The sequence below is a fragment of the Crinia signifera genome, chromosome 3 (assembly GCF_055691185.1).
Source record: "Crinia signifera chromosome 3, ASM5569118v1, whole genome shotgun sequence".
NCBI lineage: Eukaryota > Metazoa > Chordata > Amphibia > Anura > Myobatrachidae > Crinia > Crinia signifera.
In genome coordinates this window covers 226,953,650-226,977,343 of record NC_139219.1, presented here as the reverse complement: position 1 = coordinate 226,977,343, position 23,694 = coordinate 226,953,650, and the positions used below count along the sequence as shown (strand labels likewise).

The following is a 23,694-nucleotide window of genomic DNA, read 5'->3' as shown; positions in this document are numbered from 1 at the left end:
TAACATAAAACTAGTTGCTCAATGCAGCTTATGGCTAATATATAATGATTTGGGGGAGGGGAGAAAAATGTACTCTCCTTGGTTTGGGGGCAAGCTAGAAAAAAGAGAAAAGTATGTGATAATGGTATTGTATAATTAAAATATAGCTTTTATTATTAAAAAACGTTGACAGACAACATAAAACAAGTAAATGATGGGTGCATAATAAATTTGCCATAAGTTCAGTCCAACAATTTGTGACTGATGAAAATATTTAATTGAACCCAAATTTCAGAGAAACTACGAAATAATTATAATATAATTTTCTAAGAGGACAGCTTTGATTGGCCTAAACAGTTATGATAAAGTAAGAGTTTCTCTGATTACTGTTGGAACACTGTTGGTAAAATGAAAGAGCTAGCGAAATTTTTTAAGAATGTAGCCCGGTCACACCAAGTTATGAGTAAGCATTTGGCATGTCAATAAACTGAGTGTAACAATCCTCTTTATGGCAATTTAATAGTATTATAGCCTTAACCGAGGATATGGAGAAAAGCACTCCCTGGTTTGGTCAGGTAGCTACAGCGGTAACCAGTGACATATTGTAAGTCTGGGTGGTGGGTGTGGGTAGAAAATGAAATTAAATTGACAACTCCACAGTTGTAAAGATTACAGCTACTAGAAATACCGACATGTTTTGTATTTTAGCCAGCGGGCCAGGAATATATTGTTTGTCATATATCACATAGGAAATGTTGCATTGTATGATTATGAATGATGATGGTTAGTACCAAGCAACTTGCTCTGGAGACTACAAATGTTGGATTTGCATAGCTGTACGTTTACTGGGCTGTTTAGAGCCATTTATTTTCCAACAACTGGGCAGGCTGTACGTAGACAAGCAAATTATTCTTCCATGCCCTGTGCTCGATGATACATACACAAGTGGTCACCTGATTTGTGGGTTGTTCTCCTTACTTGGAGAACAGACTTGGAAAACTTCCTGGAAATGTATTAACATCTTCTACACTTTGTGCCAAGAATGATAAAATATAAATGTATTACTGTGTTTAGAGCACATATATTTATTTTATTATCTATTTTACAGATCTTTCAGTTTTAAATGCAAATACATAATATATATTTTCCAGTAAATTAAATGGGTTCAAATAGTAAAATGCCAATAAAAAATGAATCGTATCTGTTTGATATCGCACCTTCCACAATACTCTGAGACTCAGTTTATCAAGTTCAAGAAACGACAGCAGTCGTTTATTTTCTATTCCTATAATGTTTTATTTTGTCAAATAAAACTCAAAATAAACTTTCAATCCAATAGCTTTATTTATAGACGTTTTACAAAATCTGTATTTGTAGATGACAGTTGATTCAGCAATACAATCATTGTCTGGATGCTGTGTGGTTGTAGGAGACTGAAGTGTGGGCACTGCATCTGTGCAATTACAGTCTGACACTATGCATATGCTGAAAATTACCTATACATTGATTGATTGACCTGGTTAAGTGCAATTTACTTAAAAAAATAAATTGTCCTGAATTGGTATTGATGTGATTATATAAAAATGCAACTGTAAATTCAGAAATGAAAAATGTTATTGTGTATACAGTATGGTGAGCTTTTGGAACCATGCGGAGAATCCCTATGCCAGTGTCAGGGGATCGGAAGAATACAACATGACAGAAACCCGAGGGCAGCACGGATGGTGTAATGGTCAGAATTACTGCCTCACAGCACTGAGGTCATGGGTTCGAGTCCCACCATGGCCCTAACTGTACGGAGTTTGTATATTCTCCCTGAACTTGCGTAGGTTTTCTTCCGGGTACTCCGGTTTCCTCCCACAATCCAAAAATATACTCGTAGGTTAATTGGCTTCCAACAAATTAACCCTAGAATGTTTGTGTGTGTGCGTGTACATGTGGGAATATAGATTGTAAGCTCCACTGGGCCATGATGTGAATGTTCAAATATTCTCTAAAGCGCTGCGGAATATGTGTGCTGTTAAACAGTTCTGTATTTTGCAGATTTAATGATGGATCATGATCATTGACTGTGGATTTGATTAGCAGTGTCAGAACAAGGAATTGGCCAATAGATGTGTGGGTCGCATAATGCTTAATTAACAGCATGAAAAATAAGACCTATAAAACCATGTGCATTTACTGCCACCAATTAACAAGGAACAGGCCAGACTAATTAATCAAATTGCAGCACCCCAGCTAGATAGTATGCTCTGCCAAAATTGCTACCATTATATTCTACATGGTAACCAAATATTATCAACAGGTTGATCCATCAAGATATTTGGTCACCATCTACAATATGGATGGGCAAGTTGTTATTGTTTTTTTCTTCTTAGAAATGTTATTACAATGGCATTGGCAAAATAAAGAATTTGCTTACTGTACAATATCACTGAGCTTTACAAAGACTTGACTGCAGTTATCATTCTGATCCTCTGTATGTTTTCATTGTTATTTAAAAGGTATTCATTGGAATGGAGGAGAAATAGGTCACTGACTGCATGGAGGATTGTATACAGTACAATCACTATGACTGTAGGGATTTCATTCATAATTCTCGCTGGGGCACAATTTATACAGTGAGAATAAAGACTCTGGTTTTACAAAAATTTAAAAAATATTTCCTCACTCTGTTTAGAAGATAGCAACATACAAAATGAAGAGTATTTGCATGTTCAGAAACACAGACAATAATAGAGAATATTACTAATTCAGAGCATGGTGTTCCCCTAATCTGGTGGCATAAACAATGGGACCAATTCTGGATCACTCTTGGCCCCTGCCCCAATGGTCTGGATTTGCGCATGCACATTTCTGCACATGTACAAACCCCAACCGACAAACTTCAAACAAAAATATGGAACATTATAACTGCGCTCAAATAGACGAAGTGATTATAGTTACGTATCACCGTGAGGTCGGTCAAGATAAAAGTATGTCACTGTATCCGTTTAAGACAATCCTCCGGTGTATTATACATAAAAAGGAAAAAACATATATAGTGTGGTATTGCTTAAATGATTAATAAAGTCTTTGGGTATCTATTCAGGAAAAAACTTCTTCCCGAAATTCTTGTGATGTTTAAACTTTATAGGGTCACCCTTTGTGTTCTGTTCATAAGCGAATGCTTACAATATCTTACAATTCATGGTCTGTATGTAAACATGTAAAGGTATCTTTAAAAAGTATGCTCACGTGTTCTTACTTCTTATACACAGCGTATCCTCATATTACGGTTTCTTTTCCCAATGAATGAACCGGCACCAAGCAGATAGGTTTTAAAATCCTGAGCTGTAGAGAACCACCTTGACTGAAGAATACCAAGCGAGGCGAGCTAGTCCACCGCTTCGCGTCTGTAACTGTTCTCACTGACAAACTGCCTCTGCGATTTATAATGTTGCCAGGCCGTTTACAGCAGCAAGGGAGGGACTGGCGGCGCTGGGCATTCCCATTGGGAATGCAGGCGGGACAAGGTTTGCCAGGGGCGGACAGCTTATGTCACATGATGTCAACCGCCCATCCTGTCTTTGTCCAGGTGCCCACAAATATAATTCAGTCTCCACTGACTGGTCGTTGACCATCAAATGATTTCTCCTGCCGTGGGCACAATCAAGGAGATGTGTCTTCGTAACACATTCCCTCGCATGGTTGTGAGGGGAAATGGCAGTGGGGTGGTGAGTATTCGCCAGGGCGGTGTCACAAGGTCTCGGTAAGCTGCAAGCTTCACAGCTGATTGAGTCAATTAGAATCACTCCCAATATCTGTAATGTTCCAGCGATGCTGTCCTTGCTTCTGCTGAGATGGACCTTCCTAAATACAGAAAGCATATTATGACTACATAGGGTGGCTTGCCTGGCAATTGTGTACTGACCAACAAGATGAAGGGGACCCAACTCAAAATCAGTCACTAAATACTCTAGACTAAATACGTGATTCAGCAATTCATTTCTGTGTATACAGTACTATTAAGTTCAATTTGAATTTTGAATTCTAATAAAACAATATAATGGCCAAAGGGATTGGCAGTGCTGCACTTAGCATGTTGCCTTACTCAGGTTCTCCTTCCTGTAGAAGATCCCTCCTAAACTCCTGTGTAACTAGCCATCGGGAGTCTGGGGACGGGCTTATACCTGCAGGAGAACTAAAGCTGATTGCTGCATCCTGAATGCAAATAGGCCCACTTTAATAGTTTGCCATGGGCACCCAAGCCCCAAGTTACTCTGCAGTATAATTAACACAATTAAGGTATGGAGAATATCAGCTCTAAATAATATGATGGTATGTATGTATATTATATTATGAAGAACATTAGTCTTTGAAGTCTTCTCACTTTTGAGATTCTGAATTAATACGTATGAGGATATACTTTTGAAATGTTGTAAGCCAGCTCCTTTCTTACTTTATCTGTATTGCCCTACTTAAAGTGCATACACATGTTGCAGCTTTGGCTGTGTACAGTTTTGACTATGCGATTTCCCTTGAACTCCCTGGAGCCCAGAACCATACAATCTTTGGGCAGTATTCAATCCTCCCGATTCACCAATTTTTTTCGGCGAATTGGGCTGTTTTCACTCCCTGCGGTGAATCTTTTGCACTGAAAATCTGATTCACCCTATTTAATGTTCACTCGCCGAAAGCGAACAGTGAATGCCGGCCAGTTCTCCGTATCATGCTCGCTGCAAGTCGCTGGTGGATTTCAATTGGGTTTTCACTGTGATTCGCCGAAAGTGTATTCAATGCTAGGATGGAGAACTGCTTTCAGCATGATTTTCGCCATGATTCACTGTTTTGCTTTCAACATCTTTTTAAGGTGAACTGGAAAGTGTTCTTTTAAAATAAAGGGGTTTTTTTTGTTTGTTTTTGATGTAAAAATTTAATGTAATTTTATTCTGTGAAGGGGCATGCTATTTGCAGCACATGGGGGAGCCGCTCATTACATATTCACTACACACTAGTCCCGCTCATTATATATGCAGAAGCGGGACCAGTGCAGCAGCTCCCTCTACCGCGTTCCCTGCCAGCTCTCCTGGGGGACAGCTTGTGCTGCCTGTGTCCACGGGAGCCCTCCTTCTCCCCCACAGTGTCCGGAGCAGACAGGGAGGCTTCAATCTCCTTGCCTTGTGCTGGCTCCCTGCGGTATATGCTGGGGGGGGGGTTAAAAATCACAATCAGGGGCAGCGAGCCCCTGTGCGTTGAATAGGGTGAGAGGGAGGGCTGGCAGCGAATGTTCCAGTCCTCCGGAATGCAGAGAATGTGCAGCGAATCCTAAACAGGATTCGCTGCACATAGCGATTAATCTCATTGAATACTGCCCTTTGTGCTAACTTTTCTTCCAATTTTGACTATATAGTCAAAATCAGAAGCTCAAATTGCACCGGTATATGTAGCTTTACTCTATTGAACGATACTAAGCAGATCTCCTGTAGTTTGACATATCCTCAAGTGGTAGCTGGTCAACCTGCTATTTTTGGTATATATTATTTCATACTAACATTTAAATATACATTATTGGTACTTTTCACAATTGATTTGTACTTTTACTGGAGAATTGATTCTTTATGCCACACAAGTTGTTTCTCATATTGTTGCAGTAATACGAGTACTGTATGTTGAAAAATAGCGGGCTGTCCGCAGTGTCTGGGAAGCACTGAGTGAGCAGACACTGCGGACAGCGGCGGCAGAATTTGAAAATTCAAAAGATAGGCCGGCCGCTGATTGACTGAGAGAGAGAGAGCACTTAGCCAATCAGCGGCCAGCCTGTCTTTTGAATTTTAAAATTCTGCCGTTCATTTAGCGCTTCCTGGACACTGCGGACTGCACGCTCCGCCGCTGCACCCACAGCTCCCAGGCTCTTCACGCAACCTGGACCCCACGTTGCCCACATCAAGTGCCAAATCGTAGTGAGCTCTCCCGGGCAGCTGATGGGGGAGCTCAGGGGAAATTAGGTCCGACTTGTCCGAATGTATGGGGGCCTTAAGTTAGGAGTCATGCAGAGGTTCCTGGGTCTACTGCATGTAGTGCTTGAGCCATCTGATCTGAAAAAGTAGGAAGATGAAACAGTAAAGCCCCGTACACCCAAGGGAGATATATTGCTCAGTTTCTCCTTTCCATCAGCGACCAGAGATGGTCGCTGATGAAAAAGAAACTGCCGGGGGGAGCCCGGCAGTGGAAATCAGCTGGTGGCGGGAGCATGTTCCTGCGACCAGCGATTAGAATGGGGCTGAAAACGTGAGCGCGCACCCAGCGATTTATCACCGGGGCACACTCCCATCACTGGCAATATGGTCGCCTGCGACCATATTTCCAGCGATTTCAGCCCCTATCGCCCCCGTGTGTACACAGCTTTAGGGTGAGATTTAATGGGATGAGAGATTCAGAAAGTGAGAGATTTGGTAAGAAATCTCCAGTTTTTTAAAGCGGCAATCATTTACACTGCTAAACCAGTTCTATTTTGAAGTGTAAAGGGCCCTACATACGCAGAGATTTGTGCCAGAGATTCATAACGGGAGATTCAGCACGAGAGATTTCCCTTAAAATGAATTTTTCAGATAATGAGCCACACACACACAGATTTGTGCCAGAGATTCATAATGGCAGATTCAGCATAAGAGATTTCAAATCTCTCACAGAAACTTCAGGGGAATATTCAAATGTAAATAAGGGTTGGAATAAAGCCTGGGGGAGTGTCACCTGTCATCGGTGGCAACACGGGCACACTGCAGGTTACAGCAATCGACTTCCTGTACAGCATGGGCACACTGCAGGCTACAGCTACTCACTTCAGGTACAGCCCGTGGCAGGTTTTATGTGAATAGTGTCTCGGGTACAAATACGTCACACATGTACCTGCAATGTCATAGAGTGTGGGAGGAAGGGAGCTGGGCATCTCGGAAGATGGGAACAGGGGTAGAGGGGTGCTGGGCCTCTCAGGGAGAAGGGAGCTAGGCATCTCATGAGAAAGGTGCTCAAGGCCGGACAGAGGCACCCCCACCCCCCCACAGAGGCATTCCCCCACACTGAGCCTGAGGAATAAGCTGAGTAAGTCCTGGGCTACGTGGTGGCTGCGATGACCAGGGACCAGAGGAAAAAATCAAATGATTTTTCCTCTAGATGGCCACATGTGAATGGATGTGTACCTGTACACATCTATTCAGAGCCCAGCGAATAGGCCCACAACCTCTCCACTGCCCACGCCCATAGCACCATTTCCCCTGTATCAAAGCACATGACAACTGGGCAGATCTTGCCAGGGGTGGGGGCACCACCGCTGGATGCGGTAGAGGGAAAGAATGGGGGCTGTTAGAGGGGAAGACAGAGATAGGTCTAGTCCTTGGAATGGGAGGAAATAAGCACATCAGGTAAGAAGGTGAGCTGCATTGTGGCAGGCTTTTGTGCATAAACACAAACAAAGCATTGTGCATACTTAGGGCGGGATGTACTAAGACGAAAATGCGGTAAAACCATTGTTTTACCGCATTTTCAAATTTACCAAAACCCGGCCGCACCGTCTTCCATGGGCAGGGTATCACCACCTTTGGGTGGCGATACCCTATAGAAGCCTATGGGTTTCTATCACCGCCTGCTGCCCACCGTCCGCTCCCCCCTCCCCATCCTCCGTGCTGCTCCTCCTCCCCCAGCAGCATCTCACAGCTGGGGGAGGAGGAGACACCGGGGACCGCCGCAGAGCCCATTACAGGTATCGCGGGGGCCTCCGTCACCACACTGCGCATATGGTGAGGGTGTGGCAAGGGGCAGCGATGTATGTTAATACATCCCGCCTTTATACAACATAGAGCTTTTACACACAGCATATGGGGTACTCATTAGCACAGACAGTGTATGGAGGCAGAGAACATACAAAAGTAGTGTACAGTGGACACAGCATTGGTAGCACAGCAAACAGCAAAGTGATCATTACCATTATGCAGCAGCCTGGGCTGTCACTGACTGGTGTTGACTGTATGGTACATCATGCAGGTGCATCATGTACAGTAGTTGAAGTCTAGGCGCAGGTTGTTCAGCTTGGAGTGGGGCAAGCTGGAATGACTTGATCAGCATCCGCATTTGGGCTCTCAGGGGCACGCTATCCGCATTCCTCCGGTGCTACTTGCTTTTCTTGCACCTCAGTGGAGGAGCAGGGTGCCTGCTTTCTGTCGCTGCTGCTGCCCCATATCCTACTGCCGCCCGCCGCAGCCATACTTCCCCCGCAACCCCGAGTCCTTCTCCTTCGTACCTCTACAATCCTGCTTCCTCCTGATGCCGCCCGCAGCCCCACTTCCGCCTTCCGACCTCCGCAGTCCCGTCTTCTCCTCCCCGGAGCTGTCGGCAGAGCGTGGCTACAACATCAGCCCCCTGCTGCCTGGGGAGGTGAGAGGACCCGGGGACTGATTATATTGAAAGGAGGAAGGCTCAGGGCTCCGCTGTGCTGCCTGCGTGGTGAGCAGAGCCCGCTGCCGGCGCCGAGGCTGTCAAAAATTTTGACAGGTGCACTGACAACTGCGGCACCCAGCAGCAGCAGCCCTTTCAGATGAAGTTGGCGGGCAGGACTCGGAGCAATTCTCAGGGCCGGCGCCTACCTCCCATCCCCCAGGACCTCCAGCTCTATCTTCTCCTGAGCCATGGTGGCTGCTAGCGCTGAACCCCCGGAGATGTGCGCCGGGCACCGCAGCCCTCAATGGCTCATCCCTGCCTCAGGACAGGCTACAGCAGCGGCGTCCGGTGGGTCAATGGGGCGGCGTGTTGGGACTTCAGGGCGGCGTCCAGCGTCGCTCAGAAGGCCCTGCTCACATCCGTGGCCACAGATGAGCAGGAGCTTCTGAGCGACTGCTCTAGATTGACGGGCAGGTCCGTTCTGAATCCTGGCCAGATTCAGAACGGCGGGGGCGCGCATGTAAATCGCTGTGTGGGCTATACACACAGCGATTTACATGTGTTTTCAGGGATTTTCTGAGTGATTTGTTAAAATCGCTCAGAAAATGCCTGAAAATTGTGCTGTGTGTGGGCCCCTTAAATGATTGCCGCTTTAAAAAACCTGGAGATTTCTTACCAAATCTCTCACTTTCTGAATCTCTCTTCCTATTATATCTCACCCTAAATGTTAGTTACCAATAACAAGGTGTAAATCAGAAGATAACAATAGGTTAATTACATTTCACCTATCTGAACCATGGGATAGAGTTTGATTACATAAACCTGTATGTCATTATATGCCTCCAAATAACTTTTCATTAAAATGTTTGTCCTTCATTTTTGCCAAGGCATTTTAATTGGGTCGCCAGTGAATAAGGATCTCAGGTGATTACTGCTAAGAAAACTTTTTGCATTTTGTAGAGTCTCCATCTGGCACTTTATAATTGATCCATTTATGTCACAGGGGAGAGCTGCAGTCTTTAATTAGTCCTAGTCTTAAAGAAATGACTACATATAAAATGCTTTGTGCAATGAAAAGTAGGTGCAATTGTTTTATGTAATCATGCCTCTATCATTTTAATAAAACAATATATTTGTATTTGTTATCATAGGCGTGCGCACGGGGTGTGCCGGGGGTGCACAGGCACCTCCTAATGACCCCTACGATTGCGAGCAAAATGTAGTAATCTAATGTAAAATCTCGCAGCAGCACCCTGTTCCAGGCAGCCCTCCAGCCCACATACAAAGGCAAAACAGAGCCGCGGCAGCCGGGTGAAGTGGGGCAGACCTGCAGTGCTGCTCCATTGCCAAGGTCAGCCCCGCCTCCATGGATGTCACTCATCAGCATCAACAGGTCAGCTCAGCATGGCCGGCGACAGGGAGGGTCAAGGGGGACAGTCGTCCTGGGCCCCGATGATCTCAGGGGCCCCAAAGCCAGCCGCTCAGCCCCCCAGATCTGCTGCCTGGCCGGTCACCGCATCCCCGCAGTCTCTGCTGCCCGGTCGCTCCGCCCCCCAGCTCTGCTGCCCGCACGGCTACTCATCTCCAAGTCCCCAGCACTGCAGTGCTGCCCAGCCGCTAGCCTAGGAAAACAATTGTTTTATTTTTACACTGACAGTCTGCACTCTGCAGACAGTCCTGGTTCTGTAGCCCCGCCCCCCTCGCGGCTGTTTGCCGTGATTCGCGGGTCGACGGTGAGGGGGTGGAGCCTAAGTGACACACTTGTCATTTAATCTTGTCATATTGGCCCTGCCCCCTCACAATCGACCTGCAAATTGCGCGATTTTTAAGCCATGGGTCAGATCCTCAGAGGCTTAAAGAAGGCTGCTGCCCAGACCTGGCATCAATGACAGCTGCTCTCCTCCCTCCTCCTATCAGAGTAAGTGTGTGAACTACATGTATGTGTCTGTCTGTATTCTAAGTGTGTGTGTGCATGTATGCATGTTTGTGTGTGTGTGTGGATTGTGAGTGCCAGAGCCTATGCCTATATATATATATATATATATATATATATATATATATATACATGTGTGTATGTATTTTATGTGTGTTCTTTTGTGTGTATGCATATTCTGCGTGTATATGTAGGGGTGGTTCAAAGGGGATATCTCTGCTCTAACTAGCCCAAAGCCAGTCCCCTGTCACTGCAAGACCCCCCCCCCCCCCTCTCAACCCCCTGGTCCCCCACCACCCAGGTGCCTGGAGTCCAACCGCTCAGGCACCCGCCCCTCCGCCACTAAGATGTCCGGCCACCGGAGAAGTGACCCCTGAGTGCGGCTGTTCAGCTGATGGGTAGGTGGGTACAATAAAGAGGTACTTCTCTCCCTCCCTGCTCAGCACCACTACTCTCACCCTATCTCCCTACTCTTCACCACTACTCACACCCTTCATATCTGCTCCATACCACTACTCACATCCTCCTCCCTTGCTCCGCATCACTACTCCCACCCTCCTTCCATGCTCCGCACCACTACTCCCATCCTGCTCTTTACCATTACTGTGCTTAATGGGGAAGGGGGCCCCCACAGATATCAGTGTATGGGGCCCCAAGATTTCTGTTGCCGGCCCTGCAGCTCAGCTCACCGTTAGCCACTGAATTGCCACACTTAGGGCCTTATTTTGGTTCATTCTTTCTGACAAAATCCTTCTTAGATGGGCAAAACCATGTGCACTGCAGGTGGGGCAGGTGTTACTTGTGCAGAGAGAATTAGATTTGGGTGGGGTTTTACTTCAAAGTGAGATCTATATTGCAGTGTAAAAATAAAGCAGTCAGTATTTTCCCTGCACAGAAACAAAATTACTCACCCAAATCTAATTCTCTCTGCACATGTTACATCTGCCCCCCCTGCAGTGCACATGGTTTTGTCCATCTAAGAAGGATTTTGTCAGAAAGAATGAACCAAAATAAGGCCCTTAGTAGGCTGGTCTCAGCCAGTGTTCCTCCTAGGAATATGCTTGATTGGTGAGAGAAAAAAAATAGTAATAATAGATTAAACAAATGTGATAAATAAATGGTGGTGGGCAGGAGCTGCTGCAACCTGTTGGGGGAGATAGGGCCATGGGGGGGAATGTCTTGTAACAAACTTACTGCTTGAATCATTAATCATCATTGGTTGGTACTGTAATTAGCATTTACATTTGCTAATGCCAATATTAGTGGTGGGGGCAGCATCGGCAAGTGCATGCACACTTGCCAATGCCGGGTAAGAGGGTGGAGGGAGCGACAGTCATGCTGCAACTTCAGCAGCTTGCTGGCTGAAGCAGCTTGCTGTGGCTGAGGACTCCCTTGTCTGAAAATGTGTAATGGGCATTACGGTGTGTGACATTATGTGCAAGTCACCTATTTAGTTTATATTGGTGCCCAGTAGCCAGTGATAGACATGCCTAGTAGGCACGCCCCTACAGTGGTGCACCCCCTAATAAAATGTGCTGCGCACGCCTATGTTTGTTATATGTGTTTGCTTATGTTTGTGCTTTTAAAATGTATATAATTTTCTATATACCAATTGCACTGATTTCTTCCCCTATAGTATAATATTTTCTATTGGTACGGAATACTGATAGAAGATAACAGATAACTATCCTGTGGCATTTTTTTGGAATTGAGTAATATTTTATTGATTTTTCGAGGGGAGAAAAAAAAACACACAAAAAAGATTAAAATTAATACAATAAGATTTTAAAGATGAGAATCTCACAAACAAAGCACTTATATATGTTACTTAACTACTATACTATATTACTTATATCTACTTATTACTATCTTGTGGCATTTTACTAACATTTTTAGATCTTTCAAAGCAATTTGCTTGCTACTGTACTCTTATCTTTTAGCTCCAGCAATTTGCCTGTTACTCAGGTGGAATTTGCAGTGGTAGTGTGTATATTTTTGTAAGACAGTAGTACTGTGTTTTTTTTAAATCATTATACAAGTTAATGATGGAGTTATAGAGACAAAAGGATTGCTAAGGGTATGCTTTATGACATACAGTAACTGTAGTTATACCAATGTTGAATTGGAGATAAAGAATTTTCGGTACTTGTTTCCTAGCACGGCCACAACGATTTAGATCGTTGTGGTCGTAAGATAAAAAATCGGATCGATCGCATCGCATGCGATTTGGTCGCATGCGATGCGACCGATCCGACCGACCGATTTTTCACCCGATTTTTTTTTTTTTTTCACCTGATTATTTTCAATTGCCCCCCCAAATGTTACTACGTGGGCTAGACCCCACGATAGACGTCAACCCGAAGCGTGGCGAGCGCAGCGAGCCCGCGAGGGGCGGCGGTGCGCGTCCTCCGACCTTTTCATTCCCCTACTATCCACTAGGGCGTGGAGTGAGAATAGAATAGTGTGGCGAGCGCAGCGAGCCACCGAGCCCGAAGCGTGGCGAGCGCAGCGAGCCCCGCGAGGGGACGCGTATAACTTCACAGGTATACGCGTCCCCTCGCGGGGCTCGCTGCGCTCGCCACGCTTCGGGCTCGGTGGCTCGCTGCGCTCGCCACACTATTCTATTCTCACTCCACGCCCTAGTGGATAGTAGGGGAATGAAAAGGTCGGAGGACGCGCACCGCCGCCCCTCGCGGGCTCGCTGCGCTCGCCACGCTTCGGGTTGACGTCTATCGTGGGGTCATGGCGGGCACATAAAAAATGTGAAATGGGTCATATTGGCCCATTTCACCTTTTTTATAATTTTTCCCTATGTGAGATGGACTTAATCAAGTCCATCTCATCTTGTGCCATTATAATGGCACAAGACCGACAAGATCCTCCCGATTTCAATGTTACAAGATTTTTTAACATTGAAGTCTATGGAAAAATCGGGTCAATCGGTCGGTCGCATCGCGGCCGATTTTAATTGGTCGCGACCGACCGATTGACCCGATTTCTGTCAATCAAAGGGAAAAAATTGTTAAAAATCGGCCACATCGTGAGGATCGTGTCCCTTAATTAAGAGCCACGATCACTCACGATTGTGGCCGTTCTAGGAAACAAGTACCGAATTTTCTAATTGAATTTAACCCTTTGAGTGCCAACATTTCTTTGAGATATGTGCAAAATATCCACTAAAATCGCCAGCATCACTCGCAGAGGAGGGGTGTATAGTGGAGTGGGCTTATTATTCATATTTTTCTGGTGGGAGGACAGCTTGCTTGACTGCAGATATCTCCAGTTCCCGGAAATAAATTTCTTAGACTTTGGCCCTTATTCTAAATCGGACGGTACGGCCCGCGTGCGGCCGTACCGCCGATGTTTTTGTTCTGCACATGCGCAGAGGTCATTCTGCGCATGTGCAGCCCCCTTCGCCGCAGACGGATTTCGTCCGCCGCAAAGGGGGCGTATAGGGGCGTGAGGGGCTTCAGCCCCTCATTACCCTATGTGTACGCCCCGCGTTTCATGGGCGTTCCCATGCAAACGCGGGGCGTGTGCATGGTAATGAGGGCATGACGCCCTCATTACCATGACATGGGGGCGGAAAGCTGACGTCGCCGGATGTCAGCTTTCAGCCCCCTTTCAAGCTCCCACACGGACGATTGTCCGTGTGGTCTGAGCTTGCGGGAGCTGCCGCGGCGTGCGGGCCTGCCTTCGATGGTCGTCGACCATCGAAGGCAGGGGGCAGCTCCCACCATGGTGGAGGCGTAGCCTCCACCATTTTTGTGCGGATCGCCAGCCGTCCGTGTACGGACGGCCGTGGCGATCCGTCGGGTGGGCGGCCCTTGGTTTGTGCGGTCGGAGCCCCGTGTGCGGCTCTGACCGCACCAACCAGAATAAGGGCCTTTGTCTGCACACCAATTAAGTTGCACGTGCATCCCCAATCTGCTTCTCTGGACATAAGGGGCAAGTGCAAGTTACTGAAAGCCATACATACCTTCTTCTTAATGCTTGAAGGAACATTTTCAGGTCGGAGGTGCAGGGGCGAGGCATAGTGACTCATGATATTATGGCCTCACCTCCATAATGTAATACCATTATACTCTGTATCTGGTATCAGTTTCTCCCTGTTTAATATTGCCAGACAGTTAAGATCATAGTACTGTATGTCATTGGAATGTGAGCATTTGGAGGAAACCCATAACCCTACTGCTGTCAGACAGTGTTCTGGCCATAAAGGGCCTAAATTAATGTTGTGCGCAGTTGGCCATTGCTTTAATGCTGTGTGTGCGTCCCATTCACACAGTGCCTGCTTCCAGCCACAGCAAGATGGTCTCAGTATTAATGAAATTGGCTACTGTGTTACACACAGACACATGCAACGTACAATCAGGCCCAAAATGTTTATTTAATGTTCACAGTTCATCTGCTGCTTAATATGACCATCAGACGTTTGTCTATTCATTTACTCATCACTGAACCAACTATTCAGTTATACTGGCCGCCATTGCCTATAATCATGTCATTATACAAATCAGGTCATTATACAGCTACAACTACAATGAACTTTTTTATATAAATTAAAATACTGAAAGACATAGATACATAGTTAATGCATTGAAAGGAATTTAGCTTTCTTAATATTTAATTTATACAGTATTACATATGACCTTGAAATACCAGAATTTGCATAAGTAGAATAAAAAATGAATAATAACTTTCCGATAATATAAGAAGGCAATATAAATATATTGTTACAAGTGACCCTCACTTTGCCCCAGCATATGTTCTGATCCACCACCGGACTGACTGCCCTACCACACTTCATCTCTCCGTTTAACTCCCATACAGACCCCATTCCCTGTGGACCGGCAGGTCTCCTCTATAGGGGATGCAGTTAGTATCCCAGTGATCGGAATCCCAGTGGTCGAAATCCCGACGTCGGAATCCCGACCGACGAAAAACCAGCACTTTGTCCACGACACCTATAGAGGGAGAATAAATCAGTGTGCCAAGCGTAACGAGGCACCGGGCCTGCTGCATGGCGAGCCCGCAAGGGGGGGGGGGGGGGGGCGTCCCCCCCTTGTCGGGATTTCAGCATTGGGATTTTGGCTGCTGGGATTCCGACCGCCGGGATTTCATATCGATCCCCTCTATAGTATAGGTCTGCTTTATGGGTGGCGCATGCATATTGGAGATGGGACAGACCTTAGAGAATTATTATATAGATTATGAACACTTTCCACCCCAGATAACTACAGATAACATCAAGCTAGCTTCCAGTTTTCCATCATGGAGTTTTTATTGAGAAAAATAGGAACAGTAACAAAATAAAATATTTTTTCCCCACTAATAAAACTGTAAACAACAAGGAAGAGGGTCAAAACAATAGATATAACTGAGCGAGCTGTCTAAATAATTAGACCCATAACAATAGTATACAGTAGCTTATAAAATGAAGAAAGAAATGGATAGAGGAAAGGAACGAGAAGAGAATACAGAGAGGAGGGCAAGTTAAAGCAGTATTATTCCAAAATACCAATGATTGTCAAGGGGGGAAAAAGAATGAGAATAAAAGGTGAATATTCTTGACATGATGGAGGGGGGAGGAGGCATGTTTTCAGGTTTTGGCAGTTTGCAATTTAGCAGCACAAGTGATATACAGAATCAATTTGCTTGAATTATTATATAACTGGTCTACTGGGGTGCATTATGACTTTAGCAAGAGTGGCAGACAAAGGCATCAAAGATTTTAATATAGACTGGACCAATATCCAAAATGGCTCTATGGCCCTTATTCTGATTGAGTCAGACAGCTCTATGTGCGGTTGGACGGCCGATGTTTGGCAGAGGCGTATCTGCGCATGTGCGAACGCCTTGCACGTCCAAACACGGAGTGAGGTCCGTTGTGGGGGGCGGACAACTGCCGTATCCGGATGTCAGCTGCCTGCCCATATCCCTGCTTTTATACAGAAAAATGTCCGAGTGGTCTGGAGCACTCGGTGCTGTCTGACCGTTCGGTCCATCATTCGATGGTCGGTGACCATCGGAGGATGGGGGAGGTTCCCACAGATGGAGGAGGTGTTCACATGAAATATCCACTCACGGTCTGTACACTCGGCATCTTTGGTTGGTGTGAGCGATCCATATGGTAGGCAGGGCTCAAAACACTTGGTTCCTGTCCGAAATACGCATCCGACCAAATCAACTAAAATAAGGGCCTATATGAGGATAGGTCAAAACAGATATGGAAGAAGTAACCATCTTGACCACAATGACGCCAATAAAAGTTTGAAGTTGAGGGATATATCACATGCAGATGCTCAGAAACTAGATACCAACGGGAGAATACTTTAAATGGAGTCTTTTTCTGCTTCCAGTTTTCATTTACATAACAACAATTGAGTGAGGTAATTCTTCTATATTCTGGATATTTGTACACAAGCAAACTTTTTTCACTCAAAAAGGACACTAGAACAATAGTAAAAGGTATTCAGTTATACACTGCTCAAAAAAATAAAGGGAACACTAAAATAACACATCCTAGATCTGAATTAATGAAATATTCTTATTAAATACTTTGTTCTTTACATAGTGTAATGTGCTGACAACAAAATCACACACAAATTATCAATGGAAATCAAATTTATTAACCCATGCATGTTTGGAGTCCCACTCAAAATTAAAGTGGAAAAACACACTACAGGCTGATCCAACTTGATGGATTGTCCTTAAAACAAGTCAAAATGAGGCTCAGTAGTGTGCGTGGCCTCCACGTGTCTGTATGACCTCCCTATAATGCCTTGGCATGCTCCTGATGAGGTGGTGTATACTCTCCTGAGGGATCTCCTCCCAGACCTGAACTAAAGCACCTGCCAACTCCTGGACAGTCTGTGGTGCAACGTGGCATTGGTAGATGGAGCGAGACATGATGTCCCAGATGAGCTCAATTGGATTCAGGTGTGGAAAATGGGCGGGTCAGTCCATAGCATCAATGCCTTCGTCTTGCAGGAACTGCTGACACACTCTAACCACATGAGGTCTTGCATTAGGAGGAACCCAGGGCAAACCGCACCAGCATATGGTCTCACAAGGGGTGTGAAGATCTCATTTCGGTACCTAATGGCAGTCAGGCTACCTCTGGCAAGCACATGGAGGGCTGTGTGGCCCCCCAAAGAAATGCCACCCCACAACATTACTGACCCACTGCCAAAACGGTCATGCTGGAGGATGTTGCAGGAAGCAGAATGTTCTCCTTGACGTCTCGGGACTCTGTCACGTCTGTCACTTGTGCTCAGTGTGAACCTGCTTTCATCTGTGAAGAGCACAGGGCGCCAGAGGCAAATTTGCCAATCTTGGTGTTCTCTGGCAAATGCCAAACGTCCTGCATGGTGTTGGGCTTTAAGCACAACCCCAACCTGTGGACGACAGGCCCTCATACCACCCTTATGGAGTCTGTTTCTGACCGTTTGCGTAGACACATGCACATTTGTGGCCTGCTGGAGGTCATTTTGCAGGGCTCTGCCAGTGCTCCTCCTGTTCCTCCTTGCACAAAGGTGGAGGTAGCGGTCCTGCTGCTGGGTTGTTGCCCTCCTAGGGCCTCCACCACGTCTCCTGATGTACTGACCTGTCTTCTGGTAGCGCCTCCATGCTCTGGGCACTACGCTGACAGACACAGCAAACCTTCTTGCCACAGCTCACATTGATGTGCCATCCTGGATGAGCTGCACTACCTGAGCCACTTGTGTGGATTGTAGACTCCGTCTCATGCTACCACTAGAGTGAAAGCACCGCCAGCTTTCAAAAGTGACCAACACATCAGCCAGAAAGCATAGGAGCTGAGAAGTGGTCTGTGGTCACCACCTTCAGAACAACTCCTTTATTGGGGGTGTCTTGCAAATTGCCTATAATTTCCACCTCTTGTCTATTCCATTTGCACAACAGCATGCAAAATTGATTGTTAATCAGTGTTGCTTCCTAAGTGAATAGTTTGATTTCACAGAAGAGTGATTGACTTGGAGTTACATTGTGTTGTTTAAGTGTTCCCTTTATTTTCTTGAGCAGTGTATATTAAAGGAGATTTCCCTTTATGTTCACACTCATCTAAACTTTATAATATATACAATATGTTCAATGGCTTTGTTTGGCCTTCTAAACAGGAATTTAAATGTTGAATGGACAACAGTCATCTATGCCAGTGAGACCTCTACTGTATATTCTTTTCTTAAAGAATCACACTCACCTGTTGGAACTGTACAAAAGGTTTCTTTAATCATATGCCAGCCAAACACTAGATTCCTTATATGTAATAATATCGTCCAACGATGTTCCCCTTTCAGCACATTTAGTTACGGTGCATGCACTCTGAAATGCCACTGGAGCGACTTCGGTAGTGATGTCGGTGGTTACAAACTGAGACTTCACTTCTAGGGGGCCTTTGCAGCAGGAGGGGAGTGGCGGGACTTGCTGGCGATATGCATTGCAACCATGCCAGGTGACGGACTCGTGGATGTGGTTGCATCTCATATGTTAGCACCAGGCGGGTGGTTAAATACTACCAATATTTGCTCTTATTTCATAAATATATTAAAACATTTTCATCAGTTATCCTCTCTGAGGCTGGGCACACACCGTCACGATTTAAAGGCAGGCGCGCTATAGCACCGACAGTGCAGCCGATCCAGATAATTGACATGAGCCATCGGTTCTGAATACATATCAGCGATCGGCCTCCTGTGTAAGTGGCTATGCATCTTTGGACTAAACTGCTTTCAGCAACACATCTATCTGCATCATACCTGAGGCAGCTTAGCCACCTCATTACCTACCAAGAACACCCATTAAAATCCACATCCCCTGCATCCCATACTGTAATGCGTCTCTGAGTGTTAGTAATTGAGACATATGCACTGTCCGATTTAGACACATGCGCAGATTATCAACATCATTTTTGCATACAATTCATGCCTGCTGTGTTGAAGAAGACCCATAGGAACATCTTACACTTTCGGCAGGAAGTGGGTGGGCAGTTGGCATCCGGTGATGTCCACTAACCCCGGCGCCCACGTCACCAGATGATTTCCATGGGAACACCCATGAAACACTGGGCACGCCTATACTCCGCTTACCCACTTCTCCCTGTCTTGGGTATGTGCAGTCTGTTCGCCGTGGATACACGCACCCAGCATATGCAGCTGCACATGGGCACACGCCCAACATTGGTCCCCTTGCGAACAAACGGCCCATGCAAATGGAGCAGAATAAGGGCCTAAGTGCAACCATTTGGTCTTATTGGGTGCAAAGGAATTACAGGGTTATTCCATTGCACTGGGCACTTTACCTGAGCTAATTGGTAACGGCGTTAAACCAAACCTGAATGGGGCCAGAAAGTTTTTTTTTATTGATATCAATAATGAAATGAAGCATTTATTTTTTTGGTGTAAGTGGTTTTCTAAATGTAATTTTTACTGTATCTACACCAATTAGTAATGTAAAATGCATAAAATCCCCCTGTGCATGCTCAGAAAACTGCACAGGGTAAAGGTTGGCCTCATATCGTTTGGGTATTTATGAACAGGCACAGACTGGCACCAACAAGCACATCCATGTTTATCCACGCTATTTTATTGGTAGGTGCTTAAAAGATGTAGTAGCAACCCATATTTGATTGGTTGATCGTGAATGTACTGCTCAAGTGTTTTTTGCACTTGTGTGCATGTCATTTATACCTCTTTTTTTTATTGGATTAAGAGCTGTGTCTGATGTATTAGAAAGGTTATCAAGGTTTCATTGAAGGCTAATAGCGAATGGTATACAACCAAAATAAATGGTTAAAATAATGGGATGTATATGACATTTGCATAACGTGAATCTGGCAGTTATGCCATTACTGCCATCTTGCGCACATCTTTCAACAGTTGGCAACTTTGCAGATGCCCACGATTGCCGCTTTTTTAATGAACACATTTTACGCCTGCAGTTTGGAACATATTTGCACCTATCAGCATCTAGATTTACAGTACACTAATTTATGATTAACAATAAAGCTCAAATATATTCTGTATATAAATACCTCCCACCTCTCCCAATTTTTGCAGAGCAGTTTAATTTTTGGGGGACTGTCCTACCCTCAGGTAGCAGTGTCCCATGGTAGGAGGGCAGTTTGAAGACTACCTGCCACTGTGCAGCGGTGAATGGACACTTTGCACCTGTTCTATTCACCAGATTGGAGGCATGGCCAGCAGCTCACAGAGCACTGGGCATGCCACCACAGTGATGTATGTTTTGCAATCTTGGTATTCCAATGAAGCCCCACCTTTTAGCGAGGTCATGGCTACTGCCGTGCACAGGGGAGGTATGTACAGTGTTTGTTATAAACAACAAACTACTTAATGACCTATTTGTGTACACTAGGGACATAGACATATTCAGAGTCTGGGATGCTTGTAGTCAGCTCCTGTAGTGTTATTGCATATCAGATTTATTGTCATACAGATACATGTAAATGCAGCACACAGTGATATATATCATAACCCTACTGTCACATGAATATAGTAGATTATATTTTTAAATAATGATGATACATGAGGCAGACTTAACCCTTTAAGTGCCAACGTTGCTGTGAGCGATCCTCAAAATATCTGCTAAAAATGCCAGCCTCACTCACAGCAACTGTTCTGTTTTTGGGTGCAATATGTAGCTAAAATTAAATTAACTTGGCTGTATTTGTATTTATTTACTGTAAGAGAACAGTCGCTGTGAGCGACACTGGCATTTTTAGCAGATATTTTGAGGATCGCTCACAGCACATTGGCACGAAAAGGGTTCAGGTCCAACAATTAATTAGGCTGTTGGTGGTGCCCACACCAAGTAGGCAGAGTCACAGAAGGCAGAAGGTGTAATAGTAGGCAGAGCAGGCAGAAGCGGCACGCCAGTGAATGAGGTAGTTTCATCAGTTACGTACTTGCCGTTTAGTGCAGCTTAATCCAACAGCATACGTACAGTAGTTTGTATACAAACCAAAATATGAGCCTGGGGCTTGCTGTGTATTAAGACAGTGAAACATACATTAGATGATTGTCACTAGGGTCTCATCAACTTTACATCTCTCACTGGTACCAAACTGACCCTAGCATTACAAAAGAAGAAATACTGTTAATCACATATACTGCTTTTACTATGTGAAGTATAAGATTTGCGCAGTACCTTGACTGTGCTGCTGTCAGAATGTCATCTCCATACTGTACATCATTTCAAGATTATTTTATTAATGAATCACTCTTTACACTTGGTTCCATATCAACTTTACGTACTCCAGTAATATTTTATCACATTAAATAATGTAATAAAACCATAGCACCATTGGAGAACTTGGACATCTTTATAAAGAGGCCCATATTTACTAGGCACGATTTTGCCTGGTGTAAACGATTGCTGTTATACTTCCGCCGGCATCCCGCACTTTTGGCAAACTTACTGTATTACGTCTTCACAGAATATACTCAATGATTACTGCATCAAAGCCGCACTTTAAAGTACACACATATGCTGTTAATAACCTATATGTGTCTGTTGCCCCTGATTGTTCTGGAGAATTCTTATTCAGATTAAAGATTATACAAGCCTAGCATAACTGTGCATTGTCATTTCGGTATCACCCCCTGCAATGTGATGCTGGACCATGATAAAGTAATTCCTTTTTCTTCTCTGTCTGTGAAACTAATATATATTTTTGTTTTCCTTTAACTGTAGGATATTTTTACCCCAGAATGCAAATTTAAGGAGTCGGTGTTTGAGAATTACTACGTTATCTATTCTTCCACACTCTATCGGCAGCAGGGATCTGGCCGGCAGTGGTTTCTAGGACTCAGTAATGAAGGGCAAATTATGAAAGGGAACCGAGTTAAAAAGACCAAACCATCATCTCATTTTGTACCAAAACCTATAGAAGGTAAGACTTGGTTGTGTTGCTTTACAAGATTGACAATGTGCCGAACGTTGTATATAAATATCTATCAGCAGTATGACACCATGTTGTTGTCTGTTTACAAATTAGTTTAATTATGCCATCTTTAAATGTATGCAATATATGACTTGGCTTTTCAATCCATTATGTTTTATGTATGTCAACAGGGGAGCTATGAACATGTGTTACGATGTGGCATACAGTGGATGTGAAACTTACATTAGATATACAAGTACACTACTGTATGGCTTGGCACACATTATATAGTTTACTTTGTAATTGTGCGACTGATCCAAAAATATTGATTGCTTGGATATGCTGAATCATCCATAGTGTCAGTCCAATGTGTTCATTGTAAAATTGGAATCTGGCCACATCGGGCTGTTGTGAGGATTGCTCACAGCAACATTGGCAATCAAACGGTTAACTGCGTTGACTGATCTGAGGTACATATCCCCTGTTCCTTCATAGCGGAGGAATAGGGAAATGTCTCCTCCCCAGGGTAGGAAATCGTTAACGTGTGTAAGTAGCAGAAGTGTAGATAAAGGTTGCAAACTTCTTCAAATGTTTTTGCCTTGAAAATGTTATGCTCTTTATTGCAAACGTTAATAGAGGATCCAGCTTTCATTCAGTTAAATACATTGTTGTTTACATTGAACAGATTGTTTTCCAGATTCTGTTTCTCTGTCCTGTATGTCCCTGGACAGCCATCCTCAGTGAGACTGTCAGGCAGGTAAATAACTCCTACTGCACACTGTCTACACAGCAGCCTGTGTTAGCCCCGCTTGAGTTCTTTTGTATCTCAAGCTCTTTCCTCATTATGTAGCATATTGTATTTATATTATCTAGCATTCCCAGGATACCAGGATTTCAGGTAAAGCTAGAAGTAAAAAATACATACTACTGATATTTCATATTAGATTTGTCTATAAAAAAAATAGATTTCTAAGTTTCTAATTTCTGTTTTTCATAAGGAGAGATACAGTATACACACACACATATATATATACTGTATGTATGTATGTATGTACAGGGGTTAAAGTGGTCATGCAGAGGTGGGGGGGCTCATTTCTCTATGCCACCTAATTACCCCCCCCCCCCCCATTAGGCAGAGACAACTAGAACTAGAATGTTTTCCTGTAAGAATTACTGTGTAGGGCCAATGTGGACATTAAAATGTTCCACCTCACCATTAGAGGTGGTGGAACTCAGTTCCACCCCATTCCCCCTCACTTTAACCCCTGTATACTGTATAGGGTAACCAGTTTCAAACAAGCAGCGGTACTCAACAGGGCTTTGAACAAAGGCAAACTTTATGGTGTAAAAACGACGTTTCGGGACAGTATGTCCCTTTTTCAGAAAAAGGGACGTAATGTCCCAAAATGTCAGTTTTATACCATAAAGTTTGCCTTTGTTCAAAGCC

At 44.6% G+C, this 23,694-nt stretch overlaps 1 protein-coding gene across 3 annotated transcripts in view; it reads left to right on the top strand.

Annotated features, from left to right (window-relative positions):
* Positions 1–23,694, top strand: part of FGF12 (fibroblast growth factor 12) — a 472,084-nt gene that overhangs the window by 417,206 nt on the left and 31,184 nt on the right. For all 3 annotated transcript variants that reach the window (XM_083177552.1, XM_083177551.1, XM_083177550.1), the window contains one exon: positions 22,058–22,256. In XM_083177552.1, coding sequence (XP_083033678.1) covers positions 22,058–22,256 — 199 coding nt within the window. The remainder of the gene's footprint in view (positions 1–22,057; positions 22,257–23,694) is intronic.